Here is a 20,696-nt window from a genome sequence, read left to right as displayed (position 1 = left end):
CCGACCTCAACTCAATTGAGATGGTTTGTGATGAGTTGGACCGCAGAGTGAAGGAAAAGCAGCCAACAAGTGCTCAGCATATGGGAACTCCTTCAAGACTGTTGGAAAAGCATTCCAGGTGAAGCTGGTTGAGAGAATGCCACGCGTGTGCAAAGCTGTTATGAAGGCAAAGGGTGGCTACTTTGAAGAATCTCAAATATAAAATATAATTAAGTTTTTGTAACACTTTTTTGGCTACTACATGATTCCATGTGTTATTTCATAGTTTTGATGTCTTTACTATTATTCTACAATGTAGAAAATAGTCAAAATAAACAAAAACCCTGGAATAAGTAGGTGTCCAAACTTTTGACTGGTACTGTATATAAATATTAGGATGAGCAAAGTCAAAGTGGCAATGACCAAAATACAGTATATACATATGAAATGAGTAAAGCAGTACAGTATGTAAACATTATTAAAATGACTAGTGTTCCATTATTAAAGTGACCAGTGATTCCATGACTATGTATATAGGGCAGCAGCCTCTAAGGTTATGGCTATTTAACCGTCTGATTGCCTGGAGATAGAAGCTGATCACCCTGTGTTTACCGTCTACTGTTGTGGAGGATGAATTCATTACACTTTGTGACACAAAAGGGAAGGGAAAAGGACGCGGGAAAGGGGAAGAAAAAAATTGCCCTACCATCTAACCCCACACCCATTAAAACCTCACCACTATTCGACTACTTGGCCCTATCAATCAAATGTATTTATAAAGCCCTTTTTACATCAGCCGATGTCACACAGTGCTATACAGAAACCCAGCCTAAAACCCCAAACAGCAAGCAATGCAGATGTAGAAGCACGGTGGCTAGGAAAAACTCCCTAGAAAGGCAGGAACCTAGAAAAAAACCTAGAGGAACCTGAGGGGTGGACAGTCCTCTTCTGGCTGTGCCGGGTGGAGATAATAAGAGAACATGGCCAAGATGTTCAAACTTTCATAGATGACCAGCAGGGTCAGATAATAATAATCACAGTGGTTGTAGAGGGTGCAACAGGTCAGCACCTCAGGAGTAAATATCAGTTGGCTTTTCATAGCCAACCATTCAGAGTTAGAGACAGCAGGTGCGGTATAGAGAGAGAGTCGAAAACAGCAGGTCTGGGACAAGGTAGCACGTCCGGTGAACAGGTCAGGGTTCCATAGCAACAGGCAGAACAGTTCAAACTGGAGCAGCAGCACGACCAGGTGGACTGGGGACAGCAAGGAGTCATCAGGCCAGGGGCCTGAGGCATGGTCCTAGGGTTCAGGTCCTCCAAGAGAAGACAAAGAGAGAAAGAGAATTAGAGGGACCATACTTAAAATTCACACAGGACACCGGATAAGACAGGAGAAATACTCCAGATACAACAGACTGACCCTAGCCCCCCGAAACATAAACTATTGCAGCATAATTACTAGAGGCTGAGACAGGGGTCGGCAGGCCCCGTCCGACTATACCCCCAGACAGGCCCAACCAGGCAGGATATAACCCCACCCACTTTGCCAAAGCACAGCCCCCACACCACTAGAAATATCTTCAACCACCAACTTACTACCCTGAGACAAGGCCGAGTATAGCCCACGGAGTTCTCCCCCACGACACATACCCGAGGGGGGCGCCAACCCGGACAGGAGACTCAACCTACTCAGGTGACGCACCCCACCTATCTGTTCTTACACAAGGCCGACAGCCTGGGAGGACGGGACACTATCATTCAAACACACCTAACTCTTCTGCAGTAAAATTTTGTACACCCAAGTAATTCTCTGCAGCTGCCACCACATCTATTTTCAGTGATTTACGTTCCATTTCTGCAGTAGGCTAAGAAGCCAACCTTATTGAAGCACGTTATTCTTATCACTCTTTATTGGCCTCATCCCACTCACAGGGTTCTTCTTAGGATCCCTCCCCCTGGACCCATCTTCCTCTACTACTCTCTTCCCTGCCTCAGCATACTACACCCTCTGTCCTACTCTGATGCTGGCAACCTGCCTTTCTCTCACCGGACAGTTCTGATCTCAAGCACCACTTTTTCCACCTATACTACACATTCCTTTATCTCATGTCCTCCTGCACACTTCTCACATCTAGGAATCTCCCTCCTACATACTGCTGCAACATGACGATAAGCTTGGCACCTAAAGCACCCTAATGGGTTCAGGACAAAAGCTCGCACAGATAACTGACATATCCTAACTTGACTTTGTCGGGTAAAGACCGCATCAAAACTCATCAGGACATTGTGGCTCGTTTCACCACGCTCTCCTCTGGGTGTGCATTGCAGCAAACGGCGGGCGTCACAGACACTGGAACTTGGCTCGTGTTGGGAATCTCTGACCTGCAGTAATCCTTGAGGGGGTTCAATTAATCTCGCCCGGGCTCCCGTGTAGGCGTGATTTGCACCGGGTGAAAGTTGACTGCATTCGATTTGGAACCGGGCGTGAGCCAATAGCCCCACTCTGTCCGACTGCGAAGTCGGCTCAAAACAAAAGTGACGTAATTAAGCAGATGTAGTAATAGAAAGCAATAGTAATGACATCTTTTGTAGGCGCAAACTCCGCCATGGTTCGTTGAACAAACCCAAACGAATGGAGTTTTTGTTTAGAATAAACGCTGAAAATAAGGTCTGTGGTAGTCTTCTTCAGCTGTCACATTTTGTGAATTTTGAAGCATTTATGTAATAACGCACAATAAAGGTTCGTTGTGATATTATCTCATAGAACAAATGAAAATGAAAACGAGTTTGACATTTCAAACATTTATTTGATGTAAAAAGAGATGTTTCTAGACAATGCACCATGCTGACAACATGACCGAGCGGTGCAGATTACCGTGCGATTTGAGAAGAGCTCTCCTCCCTCCCCGCTTTCACCCGATGACATGATGGGCCATTGCCCGGTTCAACCCAAGCCAGCGTAAAATAACTCCCTCCTTGTCTCTGACAATCAGTGATTGGCTCCATTGCCTCAAGGATAAAACATACCGTTGCTATGAGACATTGTGATGATGAAACTGATCTTGTTGTGAATGTCTGAGTTTGTAGTTTGGGCAGCTTGAGGATGATACAAATGCCTGAGTCAACACTACTATTTGGATCAAACTAACGAGTCCCAAAATATCTGCTATTTATTTCCATTCTTTTAACATCACATCAACGCTGTAATATAACAACAATTCGGATACATTTTTTACATTTTTATAACAATTCTTAGAAAAATACTTTGGATAAAAAAAAACAGTCTATTAATACACAGTAGAGACAGACAACTGAGCTCCCAAGCACGCACGCACGCACACGCACACACACACACACACACACGTAGAGATATGAGTGTTTAGAGAGACAAGAGCGATAAGAGATATGAGAGTGTGAAACAACTGCAGCGGTGCAGGTTAGAGTCTGTTGCAGTGTAAAGGTGGTCACGCTGCTAGCTTAGAGAGTACCACTTCCTCCCGAGTCGGGTTTACACAGAGGCTCAAACCCAGGACCTCTGCCTTGCTAGCAGCGTAACAGCAATTCTCAAGCGTCTTACCAGTCGGGCGCCACGCGAAAAGCGGGCTATTTGCTGGCGCGAGTGGGGACACTTCAGGCATGCCCGTGTGCCACACCAACACCAGGCTGCTTTGTTGTTTTGGTCCACATGGATTACAATGACCTACATCTCCTGTAGCACAGCAGGAACCAGGAACAGATGCCTGTCGGCCTGACCTACTTCTGATCTGTTCTGGCGACATGAAGAACACGACTGGATGGGCGCCAGAGAGAGTTGGATTGGATGATCTCATACTTTCTCAAAGGGGAAAAGGTGCTTTTCCTGGCCCTTTTTCTGCCGTTTGGATGTAGTTTTGGAGGATCCCCCCGTGCCACTGTCCTGCTCCCCCTGTCTGTTCTGGGGCCAGGCCTGTGCCAGTGCGGCAGAAGCCGTGTTCGGCCCACCTTCCCCTTCCTCTTCAGACGATAGACCCTCTACCCCTTCCCTATCCTGGCTCTTCAGTTGGTCCAGGCCTCCTACGGGGGTTGGGCCTTTCTTCCCATAGCGACGCTGTAGTCTCTCCCTGATCAGCAGGCTCTTCACCAGCAGAGTCCAGTTAGCCACTGCCCTCTTTTCCCGCTTCTGGAAAACACACACAAGACATATGTGAACAAAATATGAGAAGCACTAACCTAACAAACAAGATAATGCCTGTAATACACCGTAGTTAAAAACAAACCTTCTCCATAAAGACATGAGTAATTGCAGGAAATACGTATTTATTAAATTCAATACAACTGTACAATACACAGTGGCAGTTGAAAAAAGATGTTCTTTGAGCGAAATGACAAAACAGAGGCTTTTCACAAACACATTGAGACACACCACAACTCCCCTCTTTCTCCTTTTGTCTCTGGATCTCTCGGTCTTCCACCCAGGCTGCTCTCAGGATCTCCTCATGCTCCTCACACACAATGTAGCCGTCCGTTCTAGAAAAGAAACACACAGAAACAAACTACGTAACAACCAGCACACATATCACAAACAATTACACAACCATACATCGGCGCACACACACACAACGGAAAACCTACACAGCATGAGAGTAGCCACCGTGAAAGTCAAAGCCAGTGACAGCAGCGGCACAGTCCATGTCCAGCTTCTTAGCCACTCTCTGGAGGTTAGGCAGACGCAGGTGGACACAGCCAACTGGCTGCATGCAGGGCTTGAACAGGTAAACGTTGCCGAAGTCGTTACGAGGCACCTGGAGAAAACAAACATATACTTAACTCAATTGTTTATAAAAATGCAACATACATGTGCATGCGCGCACACACACACACACACACACACACACACACACACACACACACACACACACACACTAGAAAGTAATCATACCCTGCCATCCACAGCTACTGGGGGCTGGTACTCCTCTGTCTGCCATTCACCAAACAGAGCCAGGTCATCTTTGTCCTTCTGCTCTGACGCCACCCTGACTTTCCGAGAGCGATTGGAAAACCCTCTCACCATCTGAGAGAGAGAGAGGTTGAGAGAAGGTGTATGGGAGAGAGAGTGTGTGTGTGAGAGAGAGAGAGCTTGTCTGTGAGAGAGAGAGAGTGAGTGTGAGAGAAAGTGTGTGTAAGTGAGTTTTGCTACGGTGTGCCCTAAAGAACACGACCCTGCTCACCTTGCAGGGCTCCTCTCCTAGACGGACGGTGCGCGCCTCCTTCAGCCAGGTGTCTCGGGAGTGTAGCGTGTGAATACAGTCCCTGTGGAGACCCCAGATGCAAATAAGTACTACTGTATTTCTCATGGCTTTTCACAATCAAAGAAGATACATTTGTTTTGGATACCAAACAATGAGTGTGCATACCATAGTAACGCATTTACATGACCCGCCCCCAAAAAAGAGCAACATTTCCATGAACTCTACTTCGAAACAAAATGATACTTTTAAACAGCCCTCTCTATCTGCTTCTTTGCATTCAAAATCAGTTATGAAAAATCTCAAATGTGTAATATCCCGGTTATGTGTGCTGCTTACCTGGAATAGACAGGCTCTCCCCTGCAGTACCCGAGGATGGCTGCTGTGGAGGGGTAGAGAGCTTCATATTTCAGTAGATGTCTCTTCAGGGCGTACAGCGGGTGGTTTTTGAACTCTGCTATCGACGTGGGCAATGGCTTGTCCAGCAACTTCAACTGGAGCTAGAGCACAGAGAGAGGGGAGTGTGTAAATGAGAAGCTGTACAAATGAAGGCGTGTAAATTTGCATCTCATTCTCACCTCTTTATCCTCCTGGACGTCCCTCTCGGATTCGGGGCCGAGGAATGGCTCTAGCGTCACCTCCCACCACTCCTCGTCCACCCGGCGCTTTCTGGTGGAGGTCATCCAGGTGGGGTCGTACTTGCTGCCCAGATCCTTCAGGTGACCGTCCCCGTCCACGGCTACCACGTAGGTCATGGGATGGGTGGCCTGCTTGGAGCACAGTTGAGGCTGCCCCACGCCCTGCAGCACTTCCACACAGACCCAGCACCCAGTCTTCTCCAGGTACACCTCCAGCCACTCGTCTGCACCCTTCCCCTCCTTCCTCTTGCCCCGCTTCATCCCCTGCTCTTCCTCCCCCTCCTCTTCGTTTCCCTCCCAATCGTCATCCTCCTCTTCACTCTTCACTTTCTTCTTGCCTCCACTACTTGTTTTCTGTGGAGCTGTACTCTTGCCCTTGCTCTTACCTCCTTTTACTTTCTTGGCTCTGGCTCCTCCCTCAGAGTCCTCACTGTCTTCCTCATTGGTCAGCTGGAACTCCTCCCCATCACTTGGCCCCTCCCCTTCACTACTCTCCTCTTTGTAGCTCACCTTCGAGGCTATGCTCCGGCGCTTGGAGTTCTTGGGTTTCTGTCCCACCGACACAGCCTTTCCCGTCTCCCCTGCCTCTTTCTTTTTTGCCTTCTTCCCTCCTCTCTCGGCCTTCCCCCCTGCCGGTCTCTTGGACCCTGTGGATACCTTGGGCTCTGAGGGGCTCTCTTCTGGAGGTTTCTTTTGCGATGGACTCTTCCTCGGCGGGCTGCCTGAGTTCTTGGCCTTACTCTGAAAAAGAGAGTTGGACCAGGTAAGGACACACACAGAGCCCGTGAACTTCTCCTTAAAAGTGTGTACACGCAAAGCCAATGCTGGACCTTGGCTGACGGGGGCTTCAGTGACAGGGGCTGCAGAGAGAGCACCAGTCGACAGAAGAGCTGTAACGACCTCAGCATCAATAGGAACAGCTGGAGGAAAACACAGGGGACAGAGGTCAAGGTTACGTCATGCAGGTAAGACAACGGAAACACTTGATTTAAAACAGGCTTCGGTTAAGTACCATCAATGCAAACTGAGTTAGGCCCAATTTCTCTCTAGAGAGAACATGTCATACCATAAGAGCCCGAACTTTTTAACCGTTGATTTAAAACTTTATGGAAAATGTGGCCGTCTCTCAAAAACATAATCCATTTGCAAATTATTTTTTTGGTGCAACAGAGGAACATGAACAAACATGTGTCATTTCCTGGTGGTCTCTAGCGGTGAGGCTTCCCAGCCTCCTCTCCAGCAGGCCCTGTGGGTCGGGCCTCTCCTCACAGGGAAGCTCCGGGTTAAGCGTGAACGTCGCCCCAAACCTGGACAAAAATCAACCCGGATCAATTACAAAGAACAAGACGTAAACTTAACAACATAGCCAGGGATGATTGAATTAGTCAGGTGTCAAGAAGGGTAAACATAGTTCAGCATGCTACAAGGAATAAGCAGAAGAAGAAAAGATTCACACAGTTAAAGTCACACGCACACAAATACAAATCGAAGGCCCTCCTCACCACTTGAGCAGGCCAGAGACGTAGTTGGTGTCAATGCGTTCCTTGGCCACCATGGCAAAGTGGGTGGGCAGCAGAGACAGGCTGATGGCCAGCAGGTCCGGTGTACTACACAACCGGTTCCGGAACATCCCGTTGGCTAAAAGACACATGAGGTGGACCTATGGGAGAGATGTTTATACATCGGTATCGTAACAAGGGTTCGAATGAGAAGAGAACATGTTAGGGCGGAAAAAATGGACCACAGCCATTCTGTGATTCCCCCATCAGCAGTATCATGACAGTCTGTGAGCTAAGCCATGTGGAGGTCCTTACGGTACACGTGTGTGTGTGTGCTCACCTTGTGTGTGTCCTCCACCACGTCTTTGTTGAAGCGGTTCATCATGCGTCGCAAATAGGTCTCAAACTCCGCCTTCCTCTTCTCCCTGGAGTCAGGTTGTCATGGTAAATTGATGGATGGTTCATATTTCCATCTTGGACTAAAACGAGCTAATTCTCCTACAGTCTGACTGTGTCATCTAGGATGCAGCACTTGCTTTTCCAAAGGAGTACACACAAAGACACAGACCACATGCCATCTTGCCACTATCTCTAACCTTTTCTGCCTTTTGTGGATGATGTCTGGGGTCTCAATCTCTATCTCCACGGGCTGTGAGGGCAGGGCTGGCTCTTCTGGTTCCACTGGACCTAAGGGCTCAGAAAGCAATATCACATAGTGACACACACAGAGCAAGGACCAGAGCCATCATAGGTATACAAAACAGAACATTAATCTACACAGATATATTCTACAAACATTGTACAATACAATCAAAACTAGCGTTCATTCCTTTATCACCTTCCACTTCCTCCCAGTCTTCATCCTCCTCGCTGTCCTCATCTTCTTCTTCTTTTTTCACAGGCTTTACTGTGTCTTTTCTGGCTCTGATAAAAGGAGGGATGATATCACTCTCAGGACTCATATCAGCAGGCTCCTCCTTCACTGGAGTCTTGTCCTGGAAGTATTTGCTGGTGTGGTTTTCGGTTGTGTCCCCTACTATAGGTTTAGAGAGATGGGATTTGTGCTTGGCTTTTCTCGGAACCTTCTCCGTTTCCTCTCCATTCTCTGATAGGGTAGAAAGAAAGATGGGTCATGATAAGATGATGAAAGTGTAGAGAAAGACTTTGAATAATCCACTGATGAGTGACTCCTCACGAAACCCAGACCAAAAAAAGACCACGATTTGGGGGATTTTCACGAAATGTAATCCATAAAATAGTGCTTCAGAGGAAGGACTGTTGACATTTGTATCTAAAGGCATAATTGAGCATATTTATGACATTTTGGCCTTAAGACTCCATAGTGTTTCATCTTTAGGTACTACGTAGCAAACATTGGTGTCATATTTAGCTTTGCTTGCTCTGTAATATAAGTATTTTGATTTCAATTTATTTATTTTTTTTAATTAATTTATGAATATAGAAAAATATAAGCATGAATATTGGAAATATAAAAAATCAAATTTGGCAAATTTTTCTAATATAGAAAAATATAAACATGAATATTGGAAATGTATAAAATCTATTTTGGCAAATTTTTCTATATATTGTTGAACATTATATACTCTATGGGCATATCAAAGTTTGGTGGGATCTCTGCAGTGGTGTAAATTATTTAAGTGAAAATACTTTAAAGTACTACTTAAGTGTTTTTCTTGGTATCTGTACTTTTACTAAGTTTGACAACTTTTACCCCACTAAATTTCTAAAGAAAAGAATGTACTTTTTACTCCATACATTTTCCCTGACACCCAAATGTACTCGTTACATTTTGAATGCTTAGAAGGACAGGAAAATTGTCCAATTCACTCACTTATCAAGAGAACATCCCTGGTCATCCCTACTGCCTCTAACCTGGCAGACTCACTAAACACAAATGCTTCGTTTGTAAAGTATGTCTTTAAAAAACAAGAAAATAGCACCTTTTGGTTTGCTTAATATAAGGAATTTGAAATGATTTATACTTTGACTTTTTATTCTTAAGTATATTTAAAACCCAAATACTTTTACTCAAGTAGTATTTTAAAGGGTGACTTTCACTTTTACTTGAGTCATTTTCTATAAAAAATGTATCTATAGTTTCACTCAAGTATGACAATTGTGTACTTTTTCCACCACTTGATCTCTTCTACTTTTAGGGTTATGATCCAATTTGTAAGCATTACCAGAGTGAATGTGAAAATGGATTCAAAATGGTTGCCTTCTGCTGGAGATTTGCAGGATGTGCAATGATACAAGTAAAAGGAAGGCTGTGATTGGTTACATTAGAGAAAAATTAGCCAAATCAATTATTTTCATATTCATGTTTATAAATAAACTCAGCAAAAAAAGAAACGTCCTCTCACTGTCAACTGCATTTATTTTCAGCAAACTTAACATGTGTAAATATTTGTATGAACATAACAAGATTCAACAACTGAGACATAAACTGAACAAGTTCCACAGACATGTGACTTACAGAAATGTAATAATGTGTCCCTGAACAAAGGGGGGATCAAAATCAAAAGTAACAGTCAGTATCTGGTGTGGCCACCAGCTGCATTAAGTACTGCAGTGGATCTGCAGTGGTAACCATGCAAGACGATGCACCTGCACACAATCTGTAATAAACACGAATCTGACAGATGCTGGCCCATTGAAACGCATCAGTGACAGATTTGAAGCAGAAGTTATGATATGAGCTGCAACTGCAACATCGTAATGCAGAATGGTTGTTATTCAATTATGAATAATTGTTCTCTCTTTACCATATCCCTCGTTACACCTACAGTTCGCCATAGTCTCACGCTATTCATCTGGGACTCTCATGCTGTTTAGAGATGTAACCAGACCTCACCTTCTTGAGATACCCTTCCTTGGAAAAATAGCTAATTTTCGCTACAGAGGCATTCCAAATGTTATGAATTTAGAGATATGAATTATGAAATGCTGTGCCTGTATGGTCTTATAACTTGCAGGGTTAACATTTGGAGGCAAGACAAATTGGATGACAAGGCAAAGAGTTGTGCCAACTGTAACCTTTGCTCGCTCAGAACAATAATAGGTCTGTGTGATTTTTTTCAAAGGGATTTGAACTTACTGAAATACATTTGTCAATAATATCTGTTGCAAAAAGTTTGGGTTATCAGCGCACAAATTCCTAATTGTTAATAAGGCCAGAGGTCTCCTTCAGAATTATCCATGTATTATTAAGGATCAAGAAAAACAATTTTACCTCTTAAAATGTAACAGTTAATTGTGCTAATGGCAAAATGTCATATTCAGAAATGTCAATGTACTAATAAAAAAACGCTCTTGTTTATTTAGAAGGATATGGAGCAGTACATGATCATTCTATAGTACATTCTTCAAATAAGAAAGCGTTTTAAAACAGTGACGTGTATGTCTTAACTTTGTATAATCGGTATTGTTGTACCCCCTATTATATATAGCGTATAAAAAATACATAAATAAAAAAGAATCCTGTATATAAACGTTGATAATGTAATGTTGTCACAATGTAGCCTAAATTAGCTAAATGGCAAGGTAGAACATCTTCAACGGGTGTTTCCTATAAGTATTTGCTCAGTGCTGGTTGTTAGCTGGGTGTTGTAACTAGTTGGCTAGATTTACCTTTTTTGGCTCTTAGTTCTCCAGCTTTGCCTTTTGCAACCTTCTTCGGTTTCTTTGTGTCTGTCTTCACTGCTGTGTCTGCAGACTCTTTACGCTTGGCCATGCTCGCTTCGTTCCAAATGTAATTGTGTACTTTTTAAATAGTGTTACAGACAGAATCGTGAATGACTGAGTTTACCATGCACACCTTGGGTTGTGTAATTTGGCGGAGAAACCGTGGTTATTCAACACAACTTTACGGAGCCTTTCATAATACATCCTGCGGTGATAGAGTGTTATGAAGGGGTGTCCGAAAACGTCACATCCGCATCCACTTCCGCGCTGTACCCGCCATCAGTACTCCCCAATCGTTGGCGCTCTCGAGAGAGCAACAGGGATGGCCTGCAGGCTACAAAAGTTCCAGATGTGTGTAGGTAGACCTATTATTTTCCCGTTCACCTAGGGGGAAATTCAGTCCTGAGTAAGGCGCTTTATTCCCTGGAACTTTTTCCCTTTTTATGCACCTTTCTGCTTATTCCGACCTTTAATTTGGGCTCCCGAGTGGGGCAACGGTACTGCATCTCAGTGCAAGAGGAGTCACTACAGTCCCTGGTTCGAATCCAGGCTGTAGCACATCCGGCCGTGATTGGGAGTCCCATAGGGCGGTGCACAATTGGCACAGCGTCGACAATTGGGCTGGGGTAGGCCGTCATTATAAATAACAATTTGATCTTAACTGACTTAACTGACTAAATAAAAGTTCAATTAAAAAACTTAAGTATGCCAGCAAGGTATACGTTTGAGATGGTGATTAAAGAAATTGAGTTGTGGCTACAGATATAATGTATTCTGACCTTGAACTAATTCCTTAATATTTCCACCACCTTTAAACTGAGGAAACCATGAATAAGGTGGAGCGAGTGGCAGCCGGGTCTCATAGACCAGACGTAACATAGTAAATGTAAATCCAGGACACTCAAATTAGTATATATTACATTTGGTATGGTTACAGAAGGTCCGTGTAGCTCAATTGGTCAAGCATGGCGCTTGCAATGCCAGGGTTGTGGGTTCAATTCACATGGGGGACCAGTATGATAATATATGCACTCACTACTGTAAATTGCTCTGGATAAGAGTGTCTGCTAAATGACAAAAGTATTGTGAATTTCAAGATATTTGATCATTTTGCGCACCTGTCCCCTGAAAGGTTTGTGCACGGGCCTGCCCTTTCCCACAGTGAAGTATGAAATGCTGTGCCTGTATGGCCTTATAACTTATAGGGATTCAATTTGGAGATGCAAGCCAAATTGGATAACTGGCAATTAGGGTATATTTATTATATCATATTATTGTATACTATTCTCCATAGTAAAGTTGTATTGTAGGCTTCACTACTACTTCCAATGTTATCATTGATGAACTGGACGTGTCAACTTTCAGAATCAATTAAACCACCTTTTTTTAGTTTGTGCTTAAAGGCCATATTTTTCCTTGAAGTAAGATTCATGATTATTCCCTAAACATAAATGTGTAAAGTCAGTGTTTTTAAATCTACCCCAGAACCCATGGGTACTGAAACAGAGACAAATATGCATACTGTATTTTCATGGGTGTCTTTCTAGACTCTGAACGCGTTCTCCATAGTCTACATTCAAGTCTTGCGCCGATCAAACTCAAATTAAAGGTACACCGTATTTGAAGGGATTGCTTTAGATAAATGAACATTAAAACAAATTGAACAAAAACGCCCTGATCAAATTGGTAGGCCATCCAGGGAGTGTGTTTTCTGGGGTTGAATTAAATCACAGATTATCCATTATATAGACCATATATTCAAGTGGACGCTTTAACAATGAGAATAAGGCAGCCAGGAGGAGGCAAGATCAGGTGGGACCATTCTCCGATATAAAGTGGGTTTTTTTCTCAAAGATGGCGAGATGTCACGTGTCCTACTTATAATCAGTTAACAACCTAAGCATTATAAAACTTATATTCGATCAAATAAGCCTCGAGTAACAAAAAAGCCATTGCGTTTCTTGTTGACCAAATTCTCTACACTAGCTAGGTTTCCATCCAATTCATGCAAATATCCTTATATCTACATAAAGAAAATATGCCATTTTCCCTCTAGTGGTGTTCCCACCAAACTAACTTGTTCCTGACAACAAGGTGTACAGAAACATCCTGTCGTGATTTTTGTTTATCTGGTATGACTTTACTTTCATGAAAACTGTGGATGGAAACATGATTATTGAAAAAAAGACGTGGTGAGTAAAAAAATATATTTATAAAACGCCACCTGCTGGAGAAGACAGATTTTGGGCCCAGTTATCCTTCTCGCTTTGCCTCTTCCTCTCTGATTACATTTATTTAGTGCACGCAACTGAGCCACGCACGCAAATCGTGTTACAGTTGAAGTCGGAAGTTTACATACACTTAGGTTGGAGTCATTAAAACTCGTTTTTCAACCACTCCACAAATTTCTTGTTAACAAACTATAGTTTTGGCAATTCGGTTAGGACATCTACTTTTTCCAACAATTGTTTACAGACAGATTATTTCACCTATAATTCACTGTATAAGTCAAATACGTCAAGTTGACTGTGCCTTCAAACAGCTTGGAAAATTCTAGAAAATTATGTCATGGCTTTAGAAGCTTCTGATAGGCTAATTGACATAATTTGGGTCAATTGGAGGTGTACCTGTGGATGTATTTCAAGGGCTACCTTCAAACTCAGTGCCTCTTTGCTTGACATCATGGGAAAATCAAAAGAAATCAGCCAAGACCTCAGAAAAAAATTGTAGACCTCCACAAGTCTGGTTCATCCTGAAGGTACCACGTTCATCTGTACGAACAATAGTACGCAAGTATAAACACCATGGGACCACACAGCCGTCATACCGCTCAGGAAGGAGACGCGTTCTGTCTGCTAGAGATGAACGTACTTTGGTGCGAAAAGTGCAAATCAATCCCAGAACAACAGCAAAGGACCTTGTGAAGATGCTGGAGGAAACAGGTACAAAAGTATCTATATCCACAGTAAAACGAGTCCTATATGGACATAACCTGAAAGGCCGCTCAGCAAGGAAGAAGCCACTGCTCCAAAACCGCCATAAAAAAGCCAGACTACGGCTTGCAACTGCACATGGGGACAAAGATCATACTTTTTGGAGAAATGTCCTCTGGTCTGATGAAACAAAGATATAACTTTTTTGCCATAATGACCATCGTTATGTTTGGAGGAAAAAGGGGGAGGCTTGCAAGCCAAAGAACACCAACCCAACCGTGAAGCACAGGGGTGGCAGCATCATGGTGTTGGGGTGCTTTGCTGCAAGAGGGACTGGTGCACTTCACAAAATAGATGGCATCATGAGGGAGGAAAATGATGTGGATATATTGAAGCAACATCTCAAGACATCAGGAATTTAAAAATTGGTCGCAAATGGGTCTTCCAAATGGACAATGACCCCACGCATACTTCCAAAGTTGTGGCAAAATGGCTTAAGGATAACAAAGTCAAGGTATTGGAGTGGCCATCACAAAGCCCTGACTTCAATCCCATAGAAAATTTGTGGGCAGAACTGAAAAAGCACGTGCGAGCAAGGAGGCCTACAAACATGACTCAGTTACACCAGCTCTTTCAGGAGGAATGGGCCAACATTCACCCAACTTATTGTGGGAAGCTTGTGGAAGGCTACCCGAAACGTTTGACCCAAGTTAAACAATTTAAAGGCAATGCTACCAAATACTAATTGAGTGTATGTAAACTTCTGACTCACTGGGAATGTGATGAAAGAAATTAAAGCTGAAATAACTTATTCTCTCTACGATTATTCTGACATTTCACATTATTAAAATAAAGTGGTGATCCTAACTGACCTAAAACAGGGAGTTTTTACTAGGATTGAATGTCAAGAATTTAGAAAAACTGAGTTTAAATGTATTTGGCTAAGGTGTATGTAAACTTCCGACTTCAACTGTATGTGCCTCCATATGTTAAGTCTGAATACCACCTACTGAGAATTGGATAGGAAAGGAGTGTGTAAAAAAAGGCGTATATTTCCTAAAATGCGTAGGAAAGGTGTACATTTCCTAAAAATGAATCGGCCCCCTAGTGCACTCCATTGTAATATGTAGGGGTTATTTAAGGAACGCTGATGAGAAAAACTGAGTGTAAAATGCAGTGCACTGTGCTTTACTCAGGGTGGCAGTATTGTACAATGTGGCAGGAAGGTTTTTTTTGTTCTATGGTCTGCAACAGGAACATCCAAAGGCCAGATAAACTGGTTGACTCCCAGCATATATCAAATCAAATTTTATTTGTCACATACACATGGTTAGCAGATGTTAATGCGAGTGTAGCGAAATGCTTGTGCTTCTAGTTCCGACCGTGCAGTAATAACCTACGAGTAATCTAACCTATCAATTTCACAACAGCTACCTTATACACACAAGTGTAAAGGGATGAAGAATATGTACATAAAGATATAAGAATGAGTGATGGTACAGAACGTATATATATATATATATATATATATGTGTGTGTGTGTGAGGGCATATGAAGGGGCATCACTCTTGACACTTGTTATATACAACTATATGCACCACCCTCTCCTCATTTCACCCTCTCTCTCTATCTCACACTATGACATGTTTTAGTCTTTAAAAAAAATGTAATTTATTTACAAAAAGTATCAGTGACTCAAATTGTTGTGGTTGTACCATGCCCAAACCCAAATGATCTTTCAAAATCAACATGCGAGATTAGACCAGAACAAGCTGCGTAGGGGGGATATAGAAACATTGACGGCATGGGGAAAGGTAACAGGTAGGTAGGTATCTTGTTGTGGACATACATCTGGGTGGTGCTGGAGCCTCGATGTATTATAACGCTTCAGGGAGCTGTCTGTGAACTGATAAGAGAGCCACAAGCTCCAGACAGTCTCGCTGCAGTGGGAGACAGATCACTAGGATCATGGGGAGAGGGGGGATGAACAGTGGGGGATTGTCTCCGTGGTCCTCTTCTGTGGTCCAGCGTGATATGAGCCCAGCGCACTGCATGGCTTCCATCCCTATATGAACCCTCAACGCAGTCAGATAGGAATAAAAAGCCATACAGTGCAGTGGGCACTCCGAGCAGACTATAAGCTACCCATACTCATAACTTACACATAGGCTACATTAACTATTTACACTCATACTGGAGTGGTGTCATAACTACACTACTCTAGCAAGTATGGAGCAGCGTTGCCCCTAGGGGTAAGGAAAGGTACAGGTGTGGATGGATCCACCTCAGAGCGGGCTCAGAGTTTTCCCCCACTCCTTGCTTTACCACCATTTTCAATATTTTCATCAACAGCACAAACATGACTAACCCTTCCCATTTTCACAGCAGGTAAGAGGAAACGGCGTCTACTCTCACTGTGACCCCGCTGCGTAATGCCAGTTCTGTGTCCGCCGAGGTGAGCAGAGGCACCTGTTGTCCTGTCCTCCGTCGTCGCGTTCTCGGAGATGTCTTGCCGTTTGCAAGTGAAATGTTTCAACTCGCTGTCTGTGAGTGCCTCTTGTGTTCCCGTTACCCTCAGCTCACTTTCTCAAGAGAAAATGCAATGGCATTCATTCACCATTGAACCAGATCAACAATTAGGCTCTTATGAGGATTATGAAATCAAAGTGGAATCATCATGATATTGGTCTTTAAATAAAATAAATATCGACTATGGTCATTGAATCCCATACACATGCTCAGAATTATTTACGAAACAAACGACAAAATGTATTTATTTTCAAGATCAGCAACATCACACATCAGTTCAGCTTTTATAACTCAACGTGTGTGTAAATATGCCTAAATGGTAGGCTATATAGAATTATAAAATTAATCCTGAACAAATTAGTCATAGCCTACCGGCAGAGATTTCCATAGCCATGACGAGCAGTTGAAAACAGGTAAAATATAGTGATAAACGGCAGACCTCATACCCTAACCTTCATCTAAAAAAAAGTCCTTCAGCCACTGGAATTGTTAGACCGCATTTGAGATTAGATACGGCAGTGAAGGGAATATGGGCTCACTGAGCTGCATCATCCATGCCAGTACGCTGGAGATCCGAGTTTCCCATCCTGAAAAGAACCGCTGCTTTCCCCGCCGCAGTCTGCGCCTGGAGAACGCCTACTACCCTTGGACTGGTCACCGGTGAACCACTGCAATAGACCGCCGGCTAGAGTTGCATCAGCAGGTGGATAGGCTATCGCATCTTTCAACCACCGTCCCAGTTAGAGGACAACACATACAGTCTAACTGGGCAGTTGCGCGACGACGCAGGCGAAGTTTGAACAGCGCCACACATCTGTGCGTATTTCCATTCACTCGCTCAGACAGAGAGAGGGAGAGTTGGGAGGAGGAGAACAAAAGCCCACCAGCGCCGGGGAGCCAATGGGTGGCGAGCACGGAGAATGAAAGGGGACATCATACCTGAGCACAAGACCGCCTCCATTCGAGGGGCTTTGTGAAGCCCTACGCGTGTTAATAAAGGGTCATAGCAGCTGAATAGCTATTTTCACTCATTCAAATACCCCCAAAAAGCACTTTCTTTCTAGGCATGATAAAGTAGTGAGATTGACAGAAACAGTTAGCGTGTCCATGATGAGGGGTGTGTGTGTGTGTGTGTGTAATGTACCCCTGTTTGTTTGTGTGTTTGAATGTGTGGTGGTGTCCTGTTACTCTAGCCCTTTTTGAGGACAGACAGGCGTTACAAACCAACCAGTTGCCAGCCATTCCTTCTGGTTGTCTTAACAACAGAACTGTAGCCTGAGACTGAAGGAGAAAGTGGGGAAAAAAAGAAGCCCAAAATTAATTGCCCCCCCCCTCCTCCTCTCCTTGAGGCTCCACTGGAGCTGCATTCCTGTGTGTCTCCCTGCTCCCCTGTTTCTCGGAGCAACACTTCTCCTTCATCTGTGCCCACATCACGCAGGGCAGAGGAAGGGGGGGACACTCTCAGGAAGCAAGCCCGAAACACAGCAGCCATGCAGCCACAGGCTTCTTCTCCGTGCATTGGCTCACCGTGGCCATTTTGGGCAAATGTCAAATGATGTCACCTACTGCCCGAGGCTTCATGTTGTGCCTTTGCACATGTTGAGGTCTGAGACAGTATAGACATCCTGCGATAATGTAACAACAAAAATACATCGATACTCCTAAATCGATTACATGACTCTAGGAAGAGCCACGAGCATTTCGTCTGAAGTGGTTGTGATAAAACAAGACCAACGTGGGTATTCCTAACAGTCTGTCAGTAATTGTTATTCATGGGAGCTGATCAGACTCCATCAAAAGGCTGTATTATAATCTGCCCTCATAGACATGGCATGGGAATCAAAGGCTCTGTAAAGCATTGGTAGCGTGCCCATCTATAGCAGTTTGCAGAATTGCTTGCCTGAGTCAGCGAGAGAAGGAATGTGATGTTCTTTCCTGAAGAGGGCAATAGCCCATTCATCCTGTACTGGAAGTTGCCACCTGCTCCCCCAGTCTCACACCTGAACTCCTGGCTCTCTAGGTAGCAACGCCATGCCCTGCCCACCTGAGGATCTGTCTTTTTCAGCCAAATATTTCCTGTGTTTGAGGGGCAAAATCCACTTGTCACTTAAATCTCGCTGGATTGATGCTTTCATTTTACTCCTGCGACAACTCTTTCATACTCTTGCTTCAAGGCACACTTAACCAGCATGGCTACCACAGCATTCTGCAGCGATACGCCATCCCATCTGGTTTGTGCTTTGTGGGACTATCATTTGTTTTTCAACAGGACAATGACCCAAAACACCTCCAGGCTGTGTAAGGGCTATTTGACCAAGAAGGAGAGTGATGGTGTGCTGCATCAGATGACCTGGCCTTCACAATCACCCGACCTCAACCCAATTGAGATGGTTTGGGATGAGTTGGACAGTAGAGTGAAGGAAAAGCAGCCAACAAGTGCAAAGCATATGCGGGAACTCCTTCAAGACTTTTGGAAAAGCATTCCAGATGAAGTTGGTTGAGAGAATGCCAAGCGTGTGCAAAGCTGTCATCAAGGCAAATGGTGTCTACTTTGAAGAATCTAAAATCTAAAATATATTTTGAATTGTTTAACACTTTTCTGGTTACTGCATGATTCCATATGTGTTATTTCGTGGTTTTGATGTCTTCACTATTATTCTACAATGTAGAAAATAGTACAAATAAAGAAAAATCCTTGAATGAGTAGGTGTGTCCAAACTTTTGACTGGTACTGTATATGTATAGTCTAATACTTTTCTGTACAGTTAGTGTTTGTCCTTCATGTAATTGAATCAAATTCTGTTCTTTACATGGTTACTGACAAAAGCAACATGAAGGTTAAGAATGAAAGAAATGCAATGCAGGCTATAGAGATACTTACATGCAATTTATGACCGTACAGTAAGAATCTTTGTGGACTCCATTTAATCACATCTGTTACAATTCCATGTTGCACAATCATAAATGATCATGAGTACAAGGGCATGAAGTAATGGCAAACAACAGAGCATATCCATTAGGCTGCAAAAACACCTATATGTTCTCATTGCAGTAGCCTATGCACTCACTACCTGGTTATATTTTGAGAAAACCATCAAGAATATAAAAAACAAGTCTTTTACAGTGCCTTCAGAAAGTATTCACACCCCTTGACTTTTTCCACCTTTTTTAAAGTTACAGCCTGAATTTATAATGGATACAATTTAGATTTGTTTGTCACTGGCCTACACACAATATTCCATAATGTCAAAGTGGAATTATGTTTTTTTTATTTTTATAAATTAATTAAAGAATAAAAAGCTGAAATGTCTTGAGTCAATAAGTATGAAACCCTTTGTTATGGCAAGCCTAAATGAGTTCAGGAGTAAAAATGTGCCTAACAAGTCACATAATAAGTTGCATGGACTCACTCTGTGTGCAATAATAGTGTTTAACCAGATTTTTGAATCGCTGAACCCCAGACATACAATTACAGTGCCTTCAGAAGGTATTCACACACCTTGACTTTTTGCTGTGGTACAAAGTGTGATTAAAATTGATTTAATTGTTCTTCTTTGTCAACGATCCACACACACTACCCTGTAATGTCAAAGTGGAAGAATGTTTTTAAAAACTTTTTTTTAATTCATGAAAAAAATAAAACACTAATATACAGTGCATTCGGAAAGTATTCAGACCCTTTGACTTTTTCCACATTTTGTTAGGTTACAGCCTTTTTCTCAAATGGATAAAAAATAAATGCAAAAATCTCATCAATCTACACACAAAACCCCATAATGACAAAGCGAAAACAAGGTTAACAGAAATAAAATACAGAAATACCTTATTTACATAAGTATTCAGTCGAGCAGTAAATTTCAAACACAGATTCAACCGCAAAGACCTGGTAGGTTTTTCAGTGCCTCGCAAAGAAGGGCACCTACTGGTAGATGGCAAACATTTGCAGACATTGAATATCTCTTTGAGCATGGTGCAGTTATTAATTACACATTGGATGGTGTATCAATACACACAGTCACGACAAAGATACAGGCGTCATGCCTAACTCAGTTGCTAGAGAGGAAGGAAACAGTTCAGGGATTTCAACATGAGGCAAATGGTGACTTTTAAACAGTTACAGTGTTGGTAGGAGAAAACTGAGGATGGATCAACAACATTGTAGTTACTCCACAATATTAACCTAATCGA

At 43.1% G+C, this 20,696-nt stretch overlaps 1 protein-coding gene across 2 annotated transcripts; it reads right to left on the bottom strand.

Annotated features, from left to right (window-relative positions):
- Nucleotides 1-2,765: 2,765 nt before the first annotated feature.
- On the bottom strand, nt 2,766-11,436 carry xpc (xeroderma pigmentosum, complementation group C). 2 transcript variants are annotated; one of them, XM_071371363.1, is made up of 14 exons: nt 10,993-11,436; nt 8,180-8,446; nt 7,938-8,028; nt 7,682-7,766; nt 7,345-7,502; nt 7,029-7,149; nt 6,673-6,762; nt 5,783-6,583; nt 5,544-5,704; nt 5,187-5,268; nt 4,898-5,029; nt 4,591-4,760; nt 4,394-4,485; nt 2,766-4,140 (listed from the first exon to the last, which is right to left on the bottom strand). In XM_071371363.1, the coding sequence occupies exons 1-14, from the start codon at nt 11,093-11,095 to the stop codon at nt 3,806-3,808; spliced, it is 2,688 nt and encodes an 895-aa protein (XP_071227464.1). In that variant the 5' UTR covers nt 11,096-11,436; the 3' UTR covers nt 2,766-3,805. The 2 variants fall into 2 exon arrangements, with proteins under 2 accessions (XP_071227464.1, XP_071227465.1); XM_071371364.1 differs by having other exon boundaries at nt 3,974-4,138; nt 4,382-4,485.
- Nucleotides 11,437-20,696: the final 9,260 nt, after the last annotated feature.

The sequence above is a fragment of the Salvelinus alpinus genome, chromosome 28, assembly GCF_045679555.1.
Source record: "Salvelinus alpinus chromosome 28, SLU_Salpinus.1, whole genome shotgun sequence".
NCBI classification, from domain to species: Eukaryota; Metazoa; Chordata; class Actinopteri; order Salmoniformes; family Salmonidae; genus Salvelinus; species Salvelinus alpinus.
This window is presented reverse-complemented; position numbering and strand designations above follow the sequence as displayed.